Source organism: Alligator mississippiensis, chromosome 1 (genome assembly GCF_030867095.1).
Source record: "Alligator mississippiensis isolate rAllMis1 chromosome 1, rAllMis1, whole genome shotgun sequence".
Taxonomy (NCBI): domain Eukaryota; kingdom Metazoa; phylum Chordata; order Crocodylia; family Alligatoridae; genus Alligator; species Alligator mississippiensis.
The window spans coordinates 366,246,563-366,263,164 of record NC_081824.1 but is presented as its reverse complement, the minus strand read 5'-3'; the positions used below and the strand labels follow the sequence as shown (position 1 = coordinate 366,263,164).

Genomic DNA, 16,602 nt, shown 5'->3' with positions numbered 1-16,602 from the left:
ACATCCAGCCTAAATCTTCCCTCTATTACTTAGTGACCATCGGTCCTTATCCTCCCAAGGGGTACCTTCCTGGAGAGCTGCTCCTCCCGATCTTGGTGTTCCCCGCGATATATTTGTCAACTCGCAGCCTCCTCTTACTGAGACTGAACAATCATGTGGGTGGCCCTTCTCTGCACCCTCTCAAGTTTATCTGCATCCTTCTTGAAGTATGATACTCAAAACTGGGCACGGCACTCCAGTTGCGGCCTCATCAACACTGAAGCATTAGAGGTTTCCGTGAATATCAATCAAAAGAGAATTAAGTGCCCTGAGAAGAAAAGTAGCTATATGTTCAGGCTATACCCTTTCCCTACCCATGACATGGGATATGTCTGCACTGTACAATCTATTGCAGTGCAGATACACAAGCTGGTTCTAAACCCCTTCGCAGCAGGAAAGATTAGCTTGAGCAGCACTCCACGCTACCATAGTGAGTATGCTGACTGTCACTCATTTTGAGCTAGTTTAGGCATGTCTACACTGCACTGTGCAACACAGACACTCTTCCACAGCAATTTAAAAAGGCTACTGCAGAACAAAGAGAAAGGAGAAAAGAACCTCAAGGGAATGTAACAATTCTCATACGATGAAAGAATGGAACGGTTGACATTGTTTACCTTACAAAGGAGACAAATAACAGAAGACATACAAAAACTTAAAATAATAAATGGTCTGGAAAAAAGAAGATAAGGAACAATCTTCAAATAGACTGTAGTCATTGCCCCACAGTGTCACCAACACCAAGAATGTAATGAAATTCAAAGAGGGATTGGACGTTTATATGAATAACAAGGATATCAAGAATTAAAAGTTAATACTAAATAAAACCTACTGAAAAAAATGTAAAATCTCATGCCCAGCAAGCCTTAACCAAGGTATATTAGGGGTTAGAATGAAATAGTCATGAAGTGGACTGATTTGCCTCACTCTACCTGCTGTGTAGTTCCTACATCTTCCTCTACCATATCTGGTGCTAGCCGCTGTTGGATTTTATTGGATGACAGAATTTTATTGTCATTCATGTTATTGAAAGAGATAGTAGGACAACTGTACAGTGTTTTTTCTGTTCTCACTGATTAAAAACCTCCATTATAACAGAGCGGCCCATGGCTAGGGAGACAATTGTGAGCTAGCACAGTTCTTGTAAAGTAGGTGGACCCTTTATTTTACGCATTCTCTAGTGTTTAGATGTTAGAAGGCATGCAGCAATTGTCAATAGTATCTATGCATTTCTTTGCTTTAATTTGCTTTCACAACCTTTTTTAATGGTGTAGGTTTTGATGCTTCCCTTGTATATTGTACAAGCCTGGAGGAATTAATAAAGATTTTGTATGATGAGACTTTGTATTAAGAGATAAATTACCTACGGGGCAGACAGTTTGGTATAATGGTAGAAAGAAATTGTGAGACATTATGTTGTTTTCAGCAGAAGATAAAAATCAAATTGTTGAGAAACTGCATCCTATCATAAGACACTGTGGTTAGCCACAGGCTGCTGAAATTTTCTTCTGGCTTGAAATGTGACACTCCAAATATAAACCATAAAAGAGAAGAATATGTTGTGATACTTAGGCAGTAAAACTGTCCAAAATGAGACTGCACGAAAGTTTCTTCCTCTTAGGAAATTAGCCAAACACCAGCTGGATGGCACCAGGGGACTAGATGGTTTCCAAGAATTTGGAGGAGTTAGAAGGGATGTAATGACAGAAAAAAAGAGAACCTTTCTGCATTTTCAATATGCAGCTAAGATATTTTTTGGATTAATTCCTTCCAGCATTTCCTCATTGCTAGGAAAACCTCGTCCCTCATTTTGAACCAATTGCTTTCACTGCTGGTTCTCAATAATGCCTTCTAGCAGGGAATAATAAAGGAGCAGGTGATGCTCATAAGCAGCTGAGGCAGAACAGGGAAAATGTGACAGAGATACCAAGGTTCACACTAACTTAGACTCTGACCAAGGTGAGCAGAGGTTGGACAACTAGAAAGTAACTGAGCAGTTTCCAGTTGCTCATGTAGAACAAAGAAGACATTCATATATGGCTTACCTGTATTATGAATGTCTAGCCAACAACAAATCTTCTTACTCTTCTCCCTGCTAGGGTGCACTAGATGGCACGTTCCCCTTTCACCTGCACTTGTACCAGATGTTTTGGTTTCAGTTATACTGCTTTCTCAATGCTTCCTGGTGAATGTTCACTACCTTTGCAAATTGGGCCAATAAAGCCTTTTTATGTTGCCACATTGCAGAGCAGACCCAGGGAGGATGAGGATATCTTACCATCTGATGTGCCTCAGTGCACTGCAGCACTTTCTCTACAGGCCTTTTGCGTCAATGCCTCTGATAGCCATTTTCTAGGTCCCTCAGAACAGTTCCTCTGCATTTGTGCTTTAAGTTTGGTATACAGTAAAAGCTTTCTGAAGGCTAACTCCAGTGAATGTAGTGGGAAAGTGGGCCTGCATTTATATGGAAAGGTTTTTTTCAAGTTTGTTTGTATTCTCCCATTCACAATATCTCAGGATTACATGTGCCTGTTTTACAGGCACATCATATTGTTATCTCCTGGTCATCTTGTGATCAACTAACATGCCAAAGGCTTCTCTTCCTGTTTTTTTTTTTTAAACTGATGAGCTCCTGGTTCATAGCAGTGCTGGCTATCAATCCAGCACTCTGAACTGTTAAATTTCATCATCTGCTATTTAAGTCCTAGGGTTATCCAACAGAAATTTAAAAAAAAATTAGTCATTGGAAACGTTACTCTACTCAGCTCTGAGCAGACTGACTGGAATTTTTGACATCTGCAAATAGATCTTGACACTCCTGTGCAACATGTCCAATTCCCGGACAGGAGATGCAGTGAAGTTTTTTCTTAGATCATCACTCAGAGGATCCTTTTGCCACACTGGCATTGCTAGAATTTTCCTTCTTCCCAAGATGCTTAGGATATGAACCACTTTCTAAAAGAAAAAGATAGGTACTCAGAGAAAAAGATTAAAAGCTCCACCTTTAGCTAAGACACAAGAGAAAAGAAATAGTTTAAGTGCCAAAACAAAGGACTTGGACAAAACACTAACCCCTAGAGATGAAGTGCTGCTGATGTAGGTACAAAGGGAAAGTAAACACCTGAGTGAAAGACCTAACCAGAGCATAAGGGTCTTTCACGACATAGGCTGTGTTTCCCATTCATGTCAACCAGAAGACACAGAGTGCTGACAATAAAACCAACAAAACTAAATATTCTCAGAGTGCACAGAGGAGTCAAAGTTGGCTGCAAGACCAACAGAATAAAGGGTCGAGTAGCACCCGTAGAGATGCAGCTCCTGCACTGAACTCCTTGCTATTTGCTGTCGGAACAGAACGGATTGGAAGATTCAAAAGGCTGGCTCTCCGTCTCCAAGCACTACTGGTGACCGAGGTGAAGCAAGATCAGCACATGGGCAGCTCTGGCTGCCTTGTGCTAGGGGGAGTAAGGACGCTTCCTCTCCAGGCCTCTCCTTGCTGGTCCCACTTCTCTGTTCTCCTCAAACAGGACCAGTCTGCATGCCCTGCCCTCCATAAAACTAGAACCGGCACCGAACCCAGGTCTGGGCCCAATCGCTGTCTGGAACAAAACAGTTCCAGCCCAGCTCCACAGCATTGCTGTGTCCCCAGGTGCTAAATTTCCTGCTTGGTGTCTTGTCAGCAGAGACCCTGGTTTTCTCTAATTAAAAAAAAAATCCCCAATTTTTGGATGAAAAAAGTAACCCAAATGCACATTTTTCTGTGATGAAAATAAAACCCCACCCAAATACACACACACACTCTAGTAGCATCTCATTTTAATTACAGAAAAAATGTGGATTTGGGTTACTTTTTTAAATCCGAAAATTGGGGATTTTTTTAATCAGGAAAAACCAGGATCCCTCCTTGTTAGATACCAGCAGCATCGAGGCATGAAGGAGGGCTACAAGCCCGCTGGCTCGGACCGCCTGGCTGCTCAGCCCCAGGTGAAGGCGGCACAGCCAGAGCCGGTTTAGGGGCATGTTGGCGCCCACAATAGCACGAGGAGGGGGGCAGGGCCACTCGCCCAGCCCCCGGGCTCACAACGAGGCTTCTGCTAGCGGGGGGCGAGGCTAGCAAGGATACAGTCCACACCCCCAGCCACCGCCCGTGCCGCCTCGCAATCCGCCTGCCACGACTTCCGGCCGCGAGCCGGGACCACACCCCCGCGCGCTGCCTCGATCGCTCCCCATTGGCTGGATCCCCCGCACACGTGACGGGTGTACGGCTCTCCTATTGGCCGCCCGCCAGCGCCCGTCCGAAGCCAACCCGGAGGCGGCTCAGCCGGGGGAGTGGAGGGGGGGCGGGTCGCTGTTTCCTAGACTACGGTGGCAGAGCGGCGGTCACGTGCACCGCGCCGCGCCCGGGGATTAGTTGAGCCGAGCCGGCCTGCCTCACGTGGCGGCCGCGTGATTGGTTGTCTCCGTGGCGACGGGAGGGGAGGACAGGAGGGGGCGGGGTCGGTGCTCCGCCTCAGCAGCGCCGCAGCGCGAGGAGCCGCCGCTGCGGCCCGCTGTGCAAGAGGAGCGGGGCGAGGCGGGGCTGGGCGGGCGCGCGCGCGCGGCGGGGGCGGGGCGGGGGCCGGGCGCGCGCGCGCGCGGGGGGCCCATGGCGGCGGCGGCGGGCGGGTGAGGCCGTTGGGCGGCGGTTGGGAGGGAGGATGCGCGAGTACAAGGTGGTGGTGCTGGGCTCGGGCGGGGTGGGGAAGTCGGCGCTCACGGTGCAGTTCGTGACGGGCACGTTCATCGAGAAGTACGACCCCACCATCGAGGACTTCTACCGCAAGGAGATCGAGGTGGACGCGTCGCCCTCCGTGCTGGAGATCCTGGACACGGCCGGCACCGAGCAGTTCGCCTCCATGCGGGACCTCTACATCAAGAACGGGCAGGGCTTCATCCTGGTCTACAGCCTGGTCAACCAGCAGAGCTTCCAGGACATCCGCCCCATGCGCGACCAGATCATCCGCGTTAAGAGGTGACCCCCCCGCCCCCCCAAGTTTCATGAGGGGAAAAAAAGAGCTGTGCTGCCTTTCCAAACCAGCCTGACCCATTGCAAAGAAAAGGGAGTGGGGTGCTCATCACCCCCCCCCAATCTCAAAAAATTTGAAGCAACTTTAAAAAAAGAAAGAAATGCAAGCCCAATTCTGCTTATCATAAGTGGACTTGGCACTGCTGCCCCTGCCCTGTCCCCAGGGCGGGCGGGGCCCTCGCTCATGGCCTCCCTGCTCCAGGGAGAGCTGCTCAGTCACCAGGTCTTAACTATGAAACGATAGTATCGGAAACTCGGAAACAATAACTATGAAACGATAGTATCGGAAATTATGGTATTTGCTGCAACATGATGGTAGGGTGAAGAAATATGCAAATGAGCTGCCGTCTTTACTTTCAATAGCTCGGTGTAAGCCGCCAGGGAGTGAATGAGGATGGGGTCGGCAAAGTTGAAGCTTTTCTTTATTTCAAGGCGAGCCGTTGTAAGGAAGCGCTGGTAGCCAACCCGAAAGTCGGTTTACTCTCCCTGAGAGTGACTTGGGTTTTGCGGATGCTGCATCAATTGGCCACATCAAAAACTATTGTGTGCTTTGAATGCTCTTACTGTTATTGATCGTGCAAGGGTTGAAATCAATGTACAGATATGATCGTTATCATACACCTGGCAATGCTGCGGGGGTGCCACCCTCCAGCTCTATCTGGGGTGGAGCTGGCGGCTCCTGCTTGGCCATTGGGGCAGCGGGGTGGAAAGTTTGGCCTTTCCCTCCCCAAGGCGCCCACCTAGGAGCTGCCATCATCGCCACCATGCCCGATCCCCTGACAGAAGCAGCCTGCACTTGGTTAGGCCACTTCTGTGGTGCCCAGGACACGTTGAAAGCAGTGAGGGTTACATCCTGGAGAGTCCCAGGTGGTGATGCTCAAGCCTTGCCTGCACTTGTGCCTCTCGCCACAGCTGCATTGTCGTTGTTGCAGCTTCCTTCTAGCTGGGGGGAGAGGTAGGAACTGGTATCAGCCGTCTTGTTTTTTGGGGTTGGTTTTTTAAAAAAAATTTATCACCACTGCATTGTTTGGATCTGTTTCCAGCAAGGTTAGATGATTTGGGGGTTAAAATGCAAACATGCAGTGAGGCTGCCAGTGGTGGTAGAGCATTGCAACCATTTGAGATTTTAGGCGAGCTGCTGGCACAGATGAGGACACAGTTCTGGCCAAACCGTCTTGTGTCTTCCTGTGTGAATGGAGAAAGGGAACGTGCCACGGAATCATGTGTTCACCTAGCTAGCAAGGTTAAATCTCAGTTCTGTAACACGGGCATCTGTTTTCTCTCCATCTGTGGACGAAAACACCTTGAAAGTAACACAGCTTGGTCACCAACATCAAATGTCTGCTGCTCTGAACTAGGAAAGCCTGACACTGATAAACATGCTTGCAGGATTAACTATGATCACATTTGCAGAAGCTGTCGTTCAAGTTTGTGAGGTACAGGTAAATCTGATTATTGCAGTGACTGGGGAAGCTGTGTTCAAAGTGTGTGGGGGGGAAGGAAATAAATTCTGGTATTGGTCATCTAGGTTCCTCAATATAGCTCCTCTGTATCTATGCTTTATAGCTTGCCACAATATATTTCTGAAGACTGACTCCAGTTAATGTAGTGGGGAAAGTTGGTATGCATTTAAAAATGGAAGGTAATCTATCAAGTTTGTCTATATTCTGCCATTCACTTTCCGTATTTAAGGGATTATTTTTTTTGTGCTCAAAATAGTAAAATATTGTGGGCCACTTTGTTATATTTGGTTGGGGGTGGGGTTCAGGGAAAAAAAGACTTTACAAACGGTGGACATCGTACATACATTTGGAATCTGAAAATGTAGCTCATGTTTGTTTAGCTTGTGTCAATCAGCAACGGAGATTCTGCAGTCAGAGCTAAACAGACATGCTGTGGATATACGGGAGCAGAATAGAAGGCAGCCTGTATTACCGGTTATATTAACTCAGCATTGGCAAGTGTAGCTCTGTGTGTCTCCTCCTTCTGTGTTGCTCACCTACTCGTACATCTTTTACTGCACCGCTTTTGTTGCATCTGGTGCACTGTGAGATAGTTGTTGAGAAAAAAAAACATAACATTCTTTCCAAAAATTCAGTCCAATTAATCTAATCCAGCTGACAATAAGAATCCTAGATCCCTGGTCAGTCATAAAATACAGAACAGAGGACTTGTGTTATGGTTCATAGGGGAAGTGCCAACACTTTACATTTAAATCACTTTAACTAGAGTAGTTAAAAGTAGCTTAAGTTATTGTTCCTTCCCTTCACAGTCCGTCTGTCAACTCCTGTGGTTTTCCAGTCCCATTTTTGTGGTATTTTTTTAAATTATATTTTAACTTTTGTTTTTTATCAGTTCTAAGAGTGACTTGAAATAATCACAGACAAAAATGCATTAAGTTGATCTTTAAAAGTCACAAGAGAAACTGGAAAAATGCACCTTTATTCCAGAGTGAGGGGCCGCACAAGGTATGGCATTGGTATAAATATAGTTACACCAATAAATGTCCCCATGAGTCAAGCCCCTAATCTCAGTCCTGTCAGCTTTGTATAGGGACTTAAAAAGACGTGAGGTACCCAATTTTGAAATTGCAGTGCATAAAACTAAGGCTGGAGGCACTCAAACTCACTAGGTGCCCTCTCAATTGATTCTGGAGTTTCCTAGGTGACCCAGCCCAAGCAGCCAATACCTATCTCCCACCTAAGCTCAAGGAGAAACCAAAAGCTTGGTGGTGTTTTGCTTAAGTCTCTTGAGGAACCTGATTTGGACATGCTTGATGCATACCAACGTGATTTCATGCAATTGCAGCAGCTTTATTTTTAAAATGTGTCTGAAGTACCAAGTGGGTGGTGCCCACCTTTTTACACAATGGTCTAGTGCTCAGAGCATTTGTTAAGGAAGAGAAAACCCTCTTGGAAGATGAGTTCAGTGTACATCCTCAACCTGATGTACTTCAATCCCAAATTTGTGGTTCCTTGAAGAGTGCTCCAACTACTAGACTAAAGGCTGGGTTGGGTGATGGCACCCTGGAATCCTTCTGTTGAAGCTGTTCCATTGTGCAGAATCTGGCTCAATGAACCTTGAGTTTCAAAGAGGAAGCACAAAAAGGGAGCATGACTAGAGCCTTAGACTTAGGATATTCACCTGGAAGAACATTGTCCTGGATTCTTGTCATTGATGCCAAAACTGTTTGTTTCTATATGTTTCATAGTTTCATCGTAGGTAGGGTCAGGAGGGACATGAACAGATCATCTAGCCTGACCCCCTGCCACAGGCAGGAATGAATGCTGGGTTCACAAGACCCCAGACAGGTGATCATCCAACCTCCTCTTGAACATGCCCAAGGTAGGGGCGAGGACCACTTCCCTGGGAAGTTGGTTCCAGATTTTGGCCACCCTAACTGTAAAATATTGCCTTCTGATCTCCAGCCTAAACTTATTCTCCATCAGCTTATGACCATTGTTCCTCGTCACCCCAGGTGGTGCTGCAGAGAACAGAGCTCTGCCTATTTGCTGTTGATACCCCCTGATGAGCTTGTAGGCAGCCACCAGGTCCCCCCTCAGCCTCCTGTTGCTGAGGCTGAACAGGTTCAGGTCCCTCAGTCTCTCCTCATAGGACCTGTTCTGCTGCCCTCTTGCCAAGCGGGTGGCCCGCCTCTGAACCCTCTCCAGGCTGGCCACATCCCTTTTGAAGTGCGGTACCCAGTACTGGACGCAGTACTCCAACTGTGGCCTGACAAAAGCCTCATAGAGGGGGAGTATCACCTCTCTGGACCGGCTTCAGATGCACCTTTGAATGCATGACAAGGTATGGCTGGCCTTGCTGGGTGCGGTCTGGCATTGGCGGCTCATGTTCATCTTGGCGTCAATAATGACTCCCAAGATCCCTTTCCGCCTCTGTGCTTTCAAGAAGGGAACTCCCCAGCCTGTGTATATGCTGTGGATTCCTTCTCCCAAGGTGCAGCACCCTGCATTTGTCTACATTGAACACCATTCGATTCTCATCTGCCCACTTCTGTAGTCTGTCTAAATCTAGTTGCAGCCTCTCTCTCCCTTCAAGTGTGTCTGCAAGTGTGCCCCCTCCTGCAGCCTATTCTGCACCCTGGAATTTAGGTCACTGCCCTGGAAAGTGGGAGATGTGAATCCCAGCAGGCAAAGGAGAGCACTGAACCTGGGTTCTCCCTTTTTGGATGCGAGGAACACAAGGAATAGCTTAAGACGGGGGTGTGATACTTATTTGGCCCTGCAGGCCAGATCCACATCCACCTTCAGCATCAGCATTAACACTCACAGCTGCTTGAGCCTCTGAGTCAGCTCAGGTAACTGCAGGTGTTAACACCACTGTTGCTTGTCCTGCTGCCACCAAAACAAATGTGTACTCAGGATTTTGACAGCAGGACAAGTGATGGTACAATGATCAAAATGAATATCTAACAGGAATCCATACCTGAGATTTTGGTGCAAGGATGAGTGATTGTGCCTTTAACTCATACCACTGTATCTGCTCAGGGAGCCATAGGAGTTGCCACCACAATGGCACATGGTCCAAAGAGAAGCAACTTAGTGTCAGCTGGAAAGAGTTTATTCATCTTTGTGTAGTCTACAAGTGTTATTATTCTGAAACTGACCCCCCCCCCCCCAAAAAAAAAGTCTGTGCAAATTTGCAAACAAAAATCTGTGTGTTGTAGATTACACACACACACAATTTCATTTCAGTGTGAGCTGGGTTGTTTCTAAAGAAATGTTTTACCTGCAAGAGCAATACCAAGTTGTTAGAACAGGGGTGGGCAAAATATGGCCCACGGCCTGGATCTGGCCCACAGTGGGCCCTGCCTGGTCCAGGCACAGAGGCAGCCCAGGCCATGGCACTTGCAGCTGGTCTTGACACCCCTGGGCACGCAGCTGGGCTGGGGCAGTGGCCAGACTCTGTTTCCTGGCAAGCCTGGTGGTAGTGGTTCCTTTCTGACTGCCTCTGCTAGACCCAGCCCCAGGGCCCAGGCACCCTGGCCCATCCGCCCCACACTCACCGCTAGGGGCAGGAGCTGTGCGAGCAGAGCGCTCAGCCAGGCAGGTAAGGTGGGGCTGCGGGCCAGCAGAGATGGTGTCCAGAAGCGAGATGGGTAGGTGGGGCCAGAGAGACCCTACTAACTTGGGGTGGTGACAGCGCAGGGCTAGGGCAGAGCCTCAGTCTGCTGCCTGTATACCCCTGTGATGGGCATGGATTCCATGGGCAGGGGCGTGCAGGGAACAGATCATGGTTCTGCCCCAGCCCTGCTCTGTCACTGCCCCACAATCCCAGCCCAAACACAGCTCCCCTCCTGGCCACACACCCTGCCCACATGGCTCCTGGCTGGTGAAGACCTCAGAATTGTAGGGCTGTGACAGCGCAGGGCCAGGCAGAGCCCTCGTTCTACAGGGAGGGATTTGCAGGGAGCATATCACGGCTCTGCCCTGGTCCTGTGCAGTCGCCATCCTGGGCTCTCCATGGAGACCGGTCGGGAGCCACACGGGGATCTGTGTCTGGGGCCATGACCAGGATCTTGGGGGAGTGACAGAGCAGGGCCAGGGCAGAGCCACGATCTGCTCCCTGCATGCCCCTGCAATGGATCATGGCTCTACCTTGGGCCCCATGCTGTCACTGCACTGTGACCCTGCCTAGTGATCCTGGCCTCGTCCACCTGTCCTGCTCCTGAACACTGCTCCCCGCTTGCCCACAGCACTATCCAACTCACTAAAGCTCCATATGTGGGTGTGAGGGGTGCTGACCCAGCCCGTGATAACTCAACAAATCTCTCTGTGGCCTGCAAGCCCAAATAATTGCCCATCCCTGCATCAGAAAAAGGATTTGCAGTGAGGTAAAAACAAAAGATATCCATGAAGCAAGGATTGGAAGTTGACACACCCTAATCAGTCTTTAAGAAAATAAACTGAGTTAACAGAGTGCTAGGGAGAGCACAGGTGAACAAAAATTCCTTTTGTTGGAAGGGATTAAATAGATTCTGACATTAGCAGATTTATTTCAAAATATCATTTACAAGATTTGAAAGCCTTTGCAAAGAATTGCAGCTTCTATAGAAAATGTAGTTTAGACAAGATTTTGCAGATATTTCTCTCACTGTGTAGCTACATTTGTGTCTTGTTGTCTGAAGTACTTGCATGGTCCCAGGTCCTTAAGATTGGTTGATGCTCAAAACTCCAATACCCTTATTCTGTTTGTGAAGTAGGAAAATACTGTTAGTAATAAAACTACTAGCCCTGTTTTGTAGATAGTATACCAAGGCCCAGAGAGACTAAATAATTTGACCAAGATAATTCAGGAAGTCTGTAGCAGAAGAGAAAATTGAACTGTTCTCCCCCAAATGCTGTGCCAGTGCCCAAATAGTTAGCTGTTTTTTCTCTCATGTTTTGAAGCTGAATCTGGCATTTTGGTCGACTTCAACAAATTAGAACTCATAACAAACACTATCAAGTAATGAAAAATTAAAGCATGCTTTAAAGTTAATGCAATTTACATCTATTAGGTAGTGCATGGTGTTTTTTTTCTTTTGATTAAGAAAAACATCTTACTATGTTTACTCAAATCCAAGATGACATTTTTTCCCCATTGAACATGGGGGGGGGGGGGAGCCCCTCATCCCTCCCTCCACCCTCCCTCCACCCTGCCATACAAGCTTGATGGGCGGGCAGTTGCTACTTTTCTGACTCCAGCCTTGAGCTTGGGGTTAGATTTGGAGTTACAACCTCTGCATCCCCTGGTACCCTCTGCTGCCTACCCTCAAGCTCTGGCTCTGACATAGTCACTCTGGTCCCTGCCCAGCCACACAGCAGCAGCAGTGTTGGTGACAGCTCTGGTGCTGGGGCCAGAGCTGCCGCAACCACTGCTCGGCTGGCTTGGGGCCACAGCAACCATGTGCTCTGTGCCCCGTTGGAGCTGGAGGGTAGGCAACAGGGTGGGGGGCAAAGGGATGGGCTACAACTGGAATGGAGGCAAGGGGGTGGGAGGCAGGTACCAGGGCATGCAGTCACTAGAGGGAGCAGGCAGTAGGAGGAGCAAGTGTTGCAGTGGGCGTGAAGCAGGGGGACAGGTGCCAGGGCATGAAAGCATTGGGGGGCAGGAGGGCCAGGCAATGGGGGGAGCAAGAGTTGGAGGGAGCAAGGGGCAGGGGTCAGACCACTTGACTCTTCTTCCTGCTCTCTTACTGCTGCTTGCCCGCTGCACCAGTGGACAGGGACAAATTTAAGATGGCCCTCCAATAATTAGATTTTATACAAATAGAATCTAATTACTAGGGAGTTGTTTTAAGTTCTAAGTCCTCTTGGATTCAGGTAAATACAGTCATTTACGGTAATTTTTTATTATTTGAATAATTGGGAATGACAGTATATAAAAGAAGTGAATTTTCCGACAGGGGAAGGAAAAAAAAGACTTCAATCTCAGCTTTATGAAAACCGAGTCCGACAGTGGTTTTACATGACAGACTAAAGATTTGTAACTTGGGAAAGAATGAAAACAAAACATTTTTAGGATACCGCCTGATGCTTGGTTTAAATCCAATTGAAGAAAGTAACTGCAGGGAAATATAGTAAGTTGAGTCTATGAAAGTTTTGTGTGTTTAGTTACTTAATGGTAATTAAACTGGATAAGAAGATCATCATGAATTGCTCAAAAATGGGTTTAATTAGCTATTTTTAAAATTGCATGACAATTTAGTGCGTTCTTCAGTGGATGCTCTGCATTTGGCATTCTGTTTTTAAATTCAATCAGCATCTGGCATAATGGGGCCCTGGTCCCAAATAAGAACTATGGGCAGTTCTGTAGCACAGTTTATTCTGCCTTGGAGTGCAGCATTGAAGTGATTAAACTGTTTAATTTGTGCTTTAGCTCTGCAGTATAATTACTGCTTTTTACATTTGGTTAAATTACTAATATTTTGAAATTTATCACTGGATTTTTTTCTATCGTATTTTGAAATACTTTTTTCCAGCTTTAAGGCTAAAAATAGAAGTTGCCAAAGGCTGTTCTGATTGATTTGAGTTGAAACCTGTGACAAAAAGAGTGGCACAATCCTTTTCACACACAGTCTGTACGTAGAATGAATGGCAGTTCACTCAAATGAGCTGTCATTGTCCTGGCTAAAAGTGTTTGCACTTTTTCTTTCGTACATCACAGGTCCTTAAAGTGGGACAGTGGGTTTGTATGTCTGTAGGATCCCAGGATAGAAAAGGTTTCTTCCAGAAAATATGATGTGTATTTTTGGCCTAGGTGGCTTTTGGTGAGGGGTTTTCAGAGACACCGCATTAAAAGATAAAATCAAAGGCCAAGTTGCATCTTATTCCAACGCCACCCACAACCCCAAACATATTAAGGGGGAGGGGGAATGGGAAGTTCCTCTTCCCATAAAGCTATGGTGAAAAGTGTTAAAAGGACACAGTTCCAAAGTTAAGGGGCTCTCACAGACAACCCAGCTAAATCTAGGGGCAGCATAAATTTGCAGACTTCTGCTCATAGCAGTGTCAGCCAGGGGAGTGCTAGTCTCTCAGATGAGTACCTGCCAGGTTTTATAGGTCAAACAAAATTCTTTAAACTATACCCAGAAACCTATAGAGAGATGGTAGAGATGAGCATAATGAAACTGCACTCTAGAAGTCTCTTTTTAAAAGGGGGACGTCTGCATTCTTTACAAACTTTACTTTCCAAGTGAACTTGATGTAGTTGTAGTTGGAATTGATGGTAATACTCTAATCCTTTAAGCGAATGGACATGGACTGCAGTAATGTGCTCCACATCTGAAAATAAAGCTTGTGATCTCCTGGTCAAACTGTTCACTACTCAGGATAAATCTACTGAATAAGGTTTTGTTGATGTTAAGGGAGCAGTAAAGACCTTTTCCTTGTGATACTGATATGGTGATGGTATTTAAAATTAGTTCTTCTGTTTTGAGAGATCCTCTTGTTCCAGTGGTATTTCTGGTTGAGTATAGGGTCAGAAGGATTCTTCTGGTTGATATTGTGTGGCCCCAATAGCTCTCCTAATCAACCCAGAATTGTTATTGTTCTCGATCACTTGACAGCAGCCTGCGGGGTTCTCCAGAGGAGAGGCAAACCTGACCAGAACCTTGTTAGTTTTATGTAAAGCCCATTATCTGCCAAGTTGAGATCACAGCATTACTTTGACTTGAAAAACTTTTCTTAGTAGCTGTAAGAGCTTAAACTTTTTAAATGAAAGTCTAAATTATGCAGAAATTGCCGGATTAAGCGTGCATTGGGTAAAGCTTCCTACTCCACCGGTGAGGAAACAAATCAATTTTTAAAGCCTGTCAAAAAAAACAATTGAGTGTATTACCAAGAGCTGATAGGAATCTGGATAAAATTACAATGCATGTTTAATCCAGAAGTCAACTGCTGTCTCAGGGTCTTTGTAATGTAATGACAAACATTCCATCCTTGGCTTATGTAGGAAAGTGTGCTCATGCTGCGCCTTTCTTAGGTAGTAGCTTCATAATATTATTTCTAAAAGGGAAAATCCAAAGTCTTTATCAGCATCAATATCTATGTAAAGCATTAGCAAGCTAAAGTAACAACATAAGCAAGTTAGATCTAGGTATAAAATTAAAATGTTCTTTTAACTTTTCCTGTATGGGACCCTTCACGGTTTTATTGAGGAATTTTGTACAGCCAGAAAAATGTGTTTCTGTCCGATACAATGTATAGTTTTGCAGGGTTTAGAACAACCCTTTTTAAAGCCTCTTGTTTTTTTAATGGGTCTTAAATCTGGGATCTTTTTGAATTATGCAACTTTAACTTTTCCTTTAAACATGGTGGCTTATTTCCTGGTACATGCATGCATGTGTGTGTACACGCACATGTGTGTGTGCATGTGTGTGTCTGTGTGCACATGCACACAAACATGTATAGCTATATAGTTGTCCATCCCAAATTTTCATCATAGAATAACTCCTGTTATGCTATGGCTGCTTTATTATAAGGGCTTTATAACATTGCTGTCTTCATTTTGCATACACAGAGGTTTTAAATGTTACTGCAGCTTGTACATAAATTGAGTCTGGTACTTAATGACACAATCTCTTCACACAGATTCTTTGCCCTAACTTGATTGCCAAGCTTGGTACAGGCTGGAAGCATGTTGCTTTTACTGCTTCCACGTAGGGAGTTTTAGGCTATGGACAGGCGTTCCATTTGTGCTGGGAGGAATGCTTTTCTCCTGGCATGATGAGAAAACATGCAGCTGTTCAAGTTTTCTGGTTTTTTGACAGAAGAGAGCCACCTCCAACCAGCACTTCCAACCAGGAAGATCTTTCTTCCAGAAGTTTTCTTCCAACAGCCTAAATGTCTGTCTGCCTCTCTTGGAGCCCTGAGGATCCCCAGTATCCCACTGTTTTCTGCTCTGCCTCCCTCCAAGGGCACTCATTGAGCTGTCAGGAAATCCTGTGAGGACCCTGCTGAGGCTACTAGAAAAGCTAGGGATGTAAATATTGTTTTAAAAATTATCTGGGGCACTGTGCAGCTTCCCTTACCTGCTAGACTGTGCCTGCCCTGAACTAAACAGTAACCAGTAAGCTAACTGGTTATCACTGAGCTTATTGGTTAAACGCTTAATCGTTTAATTTCCCACATCCCTATTGAAAGCAGCAGCAGTTCCTGCCACTTGACCAACCCAGGATAGTCCCTTAACTGTTTGTGTAGTGGTGCCAGTACCCTTCCCTTGCAGAATCCCAGGTCACCCCAGTTCTGTACAAGTGGGGCTGAAGAGGAGGGACTCGACCCATTCTGGGGAGCCCCAGATGTTTCAGGCTTCCCACCCCTTGGACAGAGCTGGGGTGACCTGGGGCTGTGAAGGGGAGAGGGGAGCATCCCCTTGTGGCTTGACATGTCCTGTGTTTCCCCTGAAGAGGTCAACCTGCAAGGAAATTTCCCATCCTGCTGATCTGCAGAACTGGCTGGGGGGGCTTCAACCATCCTGAGAGCCCCAGGATGCAGGAGAAATGTTTCCCTACAGCTCAACTCCTCTTGGGACCCTTGGGATGGGTGAAGCCACACTGCCTCTGCCAGCTACTTATTGACAGCCTGCCCCCTTCCCTGGCAGGGCAAGGGCCAGCTGCCAAACATCAGGGTCCTCTAGCAGGACAGAGAGAAACCAAGGAGCAGCACCCGCCATAGCCGTCTCTGGCTGGAGACCTTGCCTTTGAGGCATCTTCGTAACTCTCCAGCCAGGGGGCTGAAATGCCTGTATGCTTCAGCTCCAAGTAGTTTCTCCAGCGCTAAAAAGTTCTTAGTGCTGGAACTAAACACCTGTCCCTAGTCTTAGTTGAATGTCATGTTTTTTTAAACTCTTTCTTTCCTTCTGCTTTCTCCCTTAGAGTTCTCTTGAGGTTTTTTGGTCCCCTGCCATATAAAATACCCATCTTGACTCAGGTTTACCTTCTGTGGGGGGCCATCAAAATTTTGGGACAGGCCATTTCTAGGCAGATAGCACGTGTA

At 46.5% G+C, this 16,602-nt stretch overlaps 1 protein-coding gene across 1 annotated transcript in view; it reads left to right on the top strand.

Moving 5' to 3' along the window:
* The first annotated feature begins 4,721 nt into the window (after positions 1-4,721).
* RAP2A (RAP2A, member of RAS oncogene family) overlaps positions 4,722-16,602 on the top strand; it is a 36,289-nt gene continuing 24,408 nt past the window's right edge. The window contains exon 1 of the mRNA XM_006258987.4: positions 4,722-5,050. Within this exon, the coding sequence (XP_006259049.1) occupies positions 4,737-5,050 (314 nt within the window). The 5' untranslated portion in view covers positions 4,722-4,736. The remainder of the gene's footprint in view (positions 5,051-16,602) is intronic.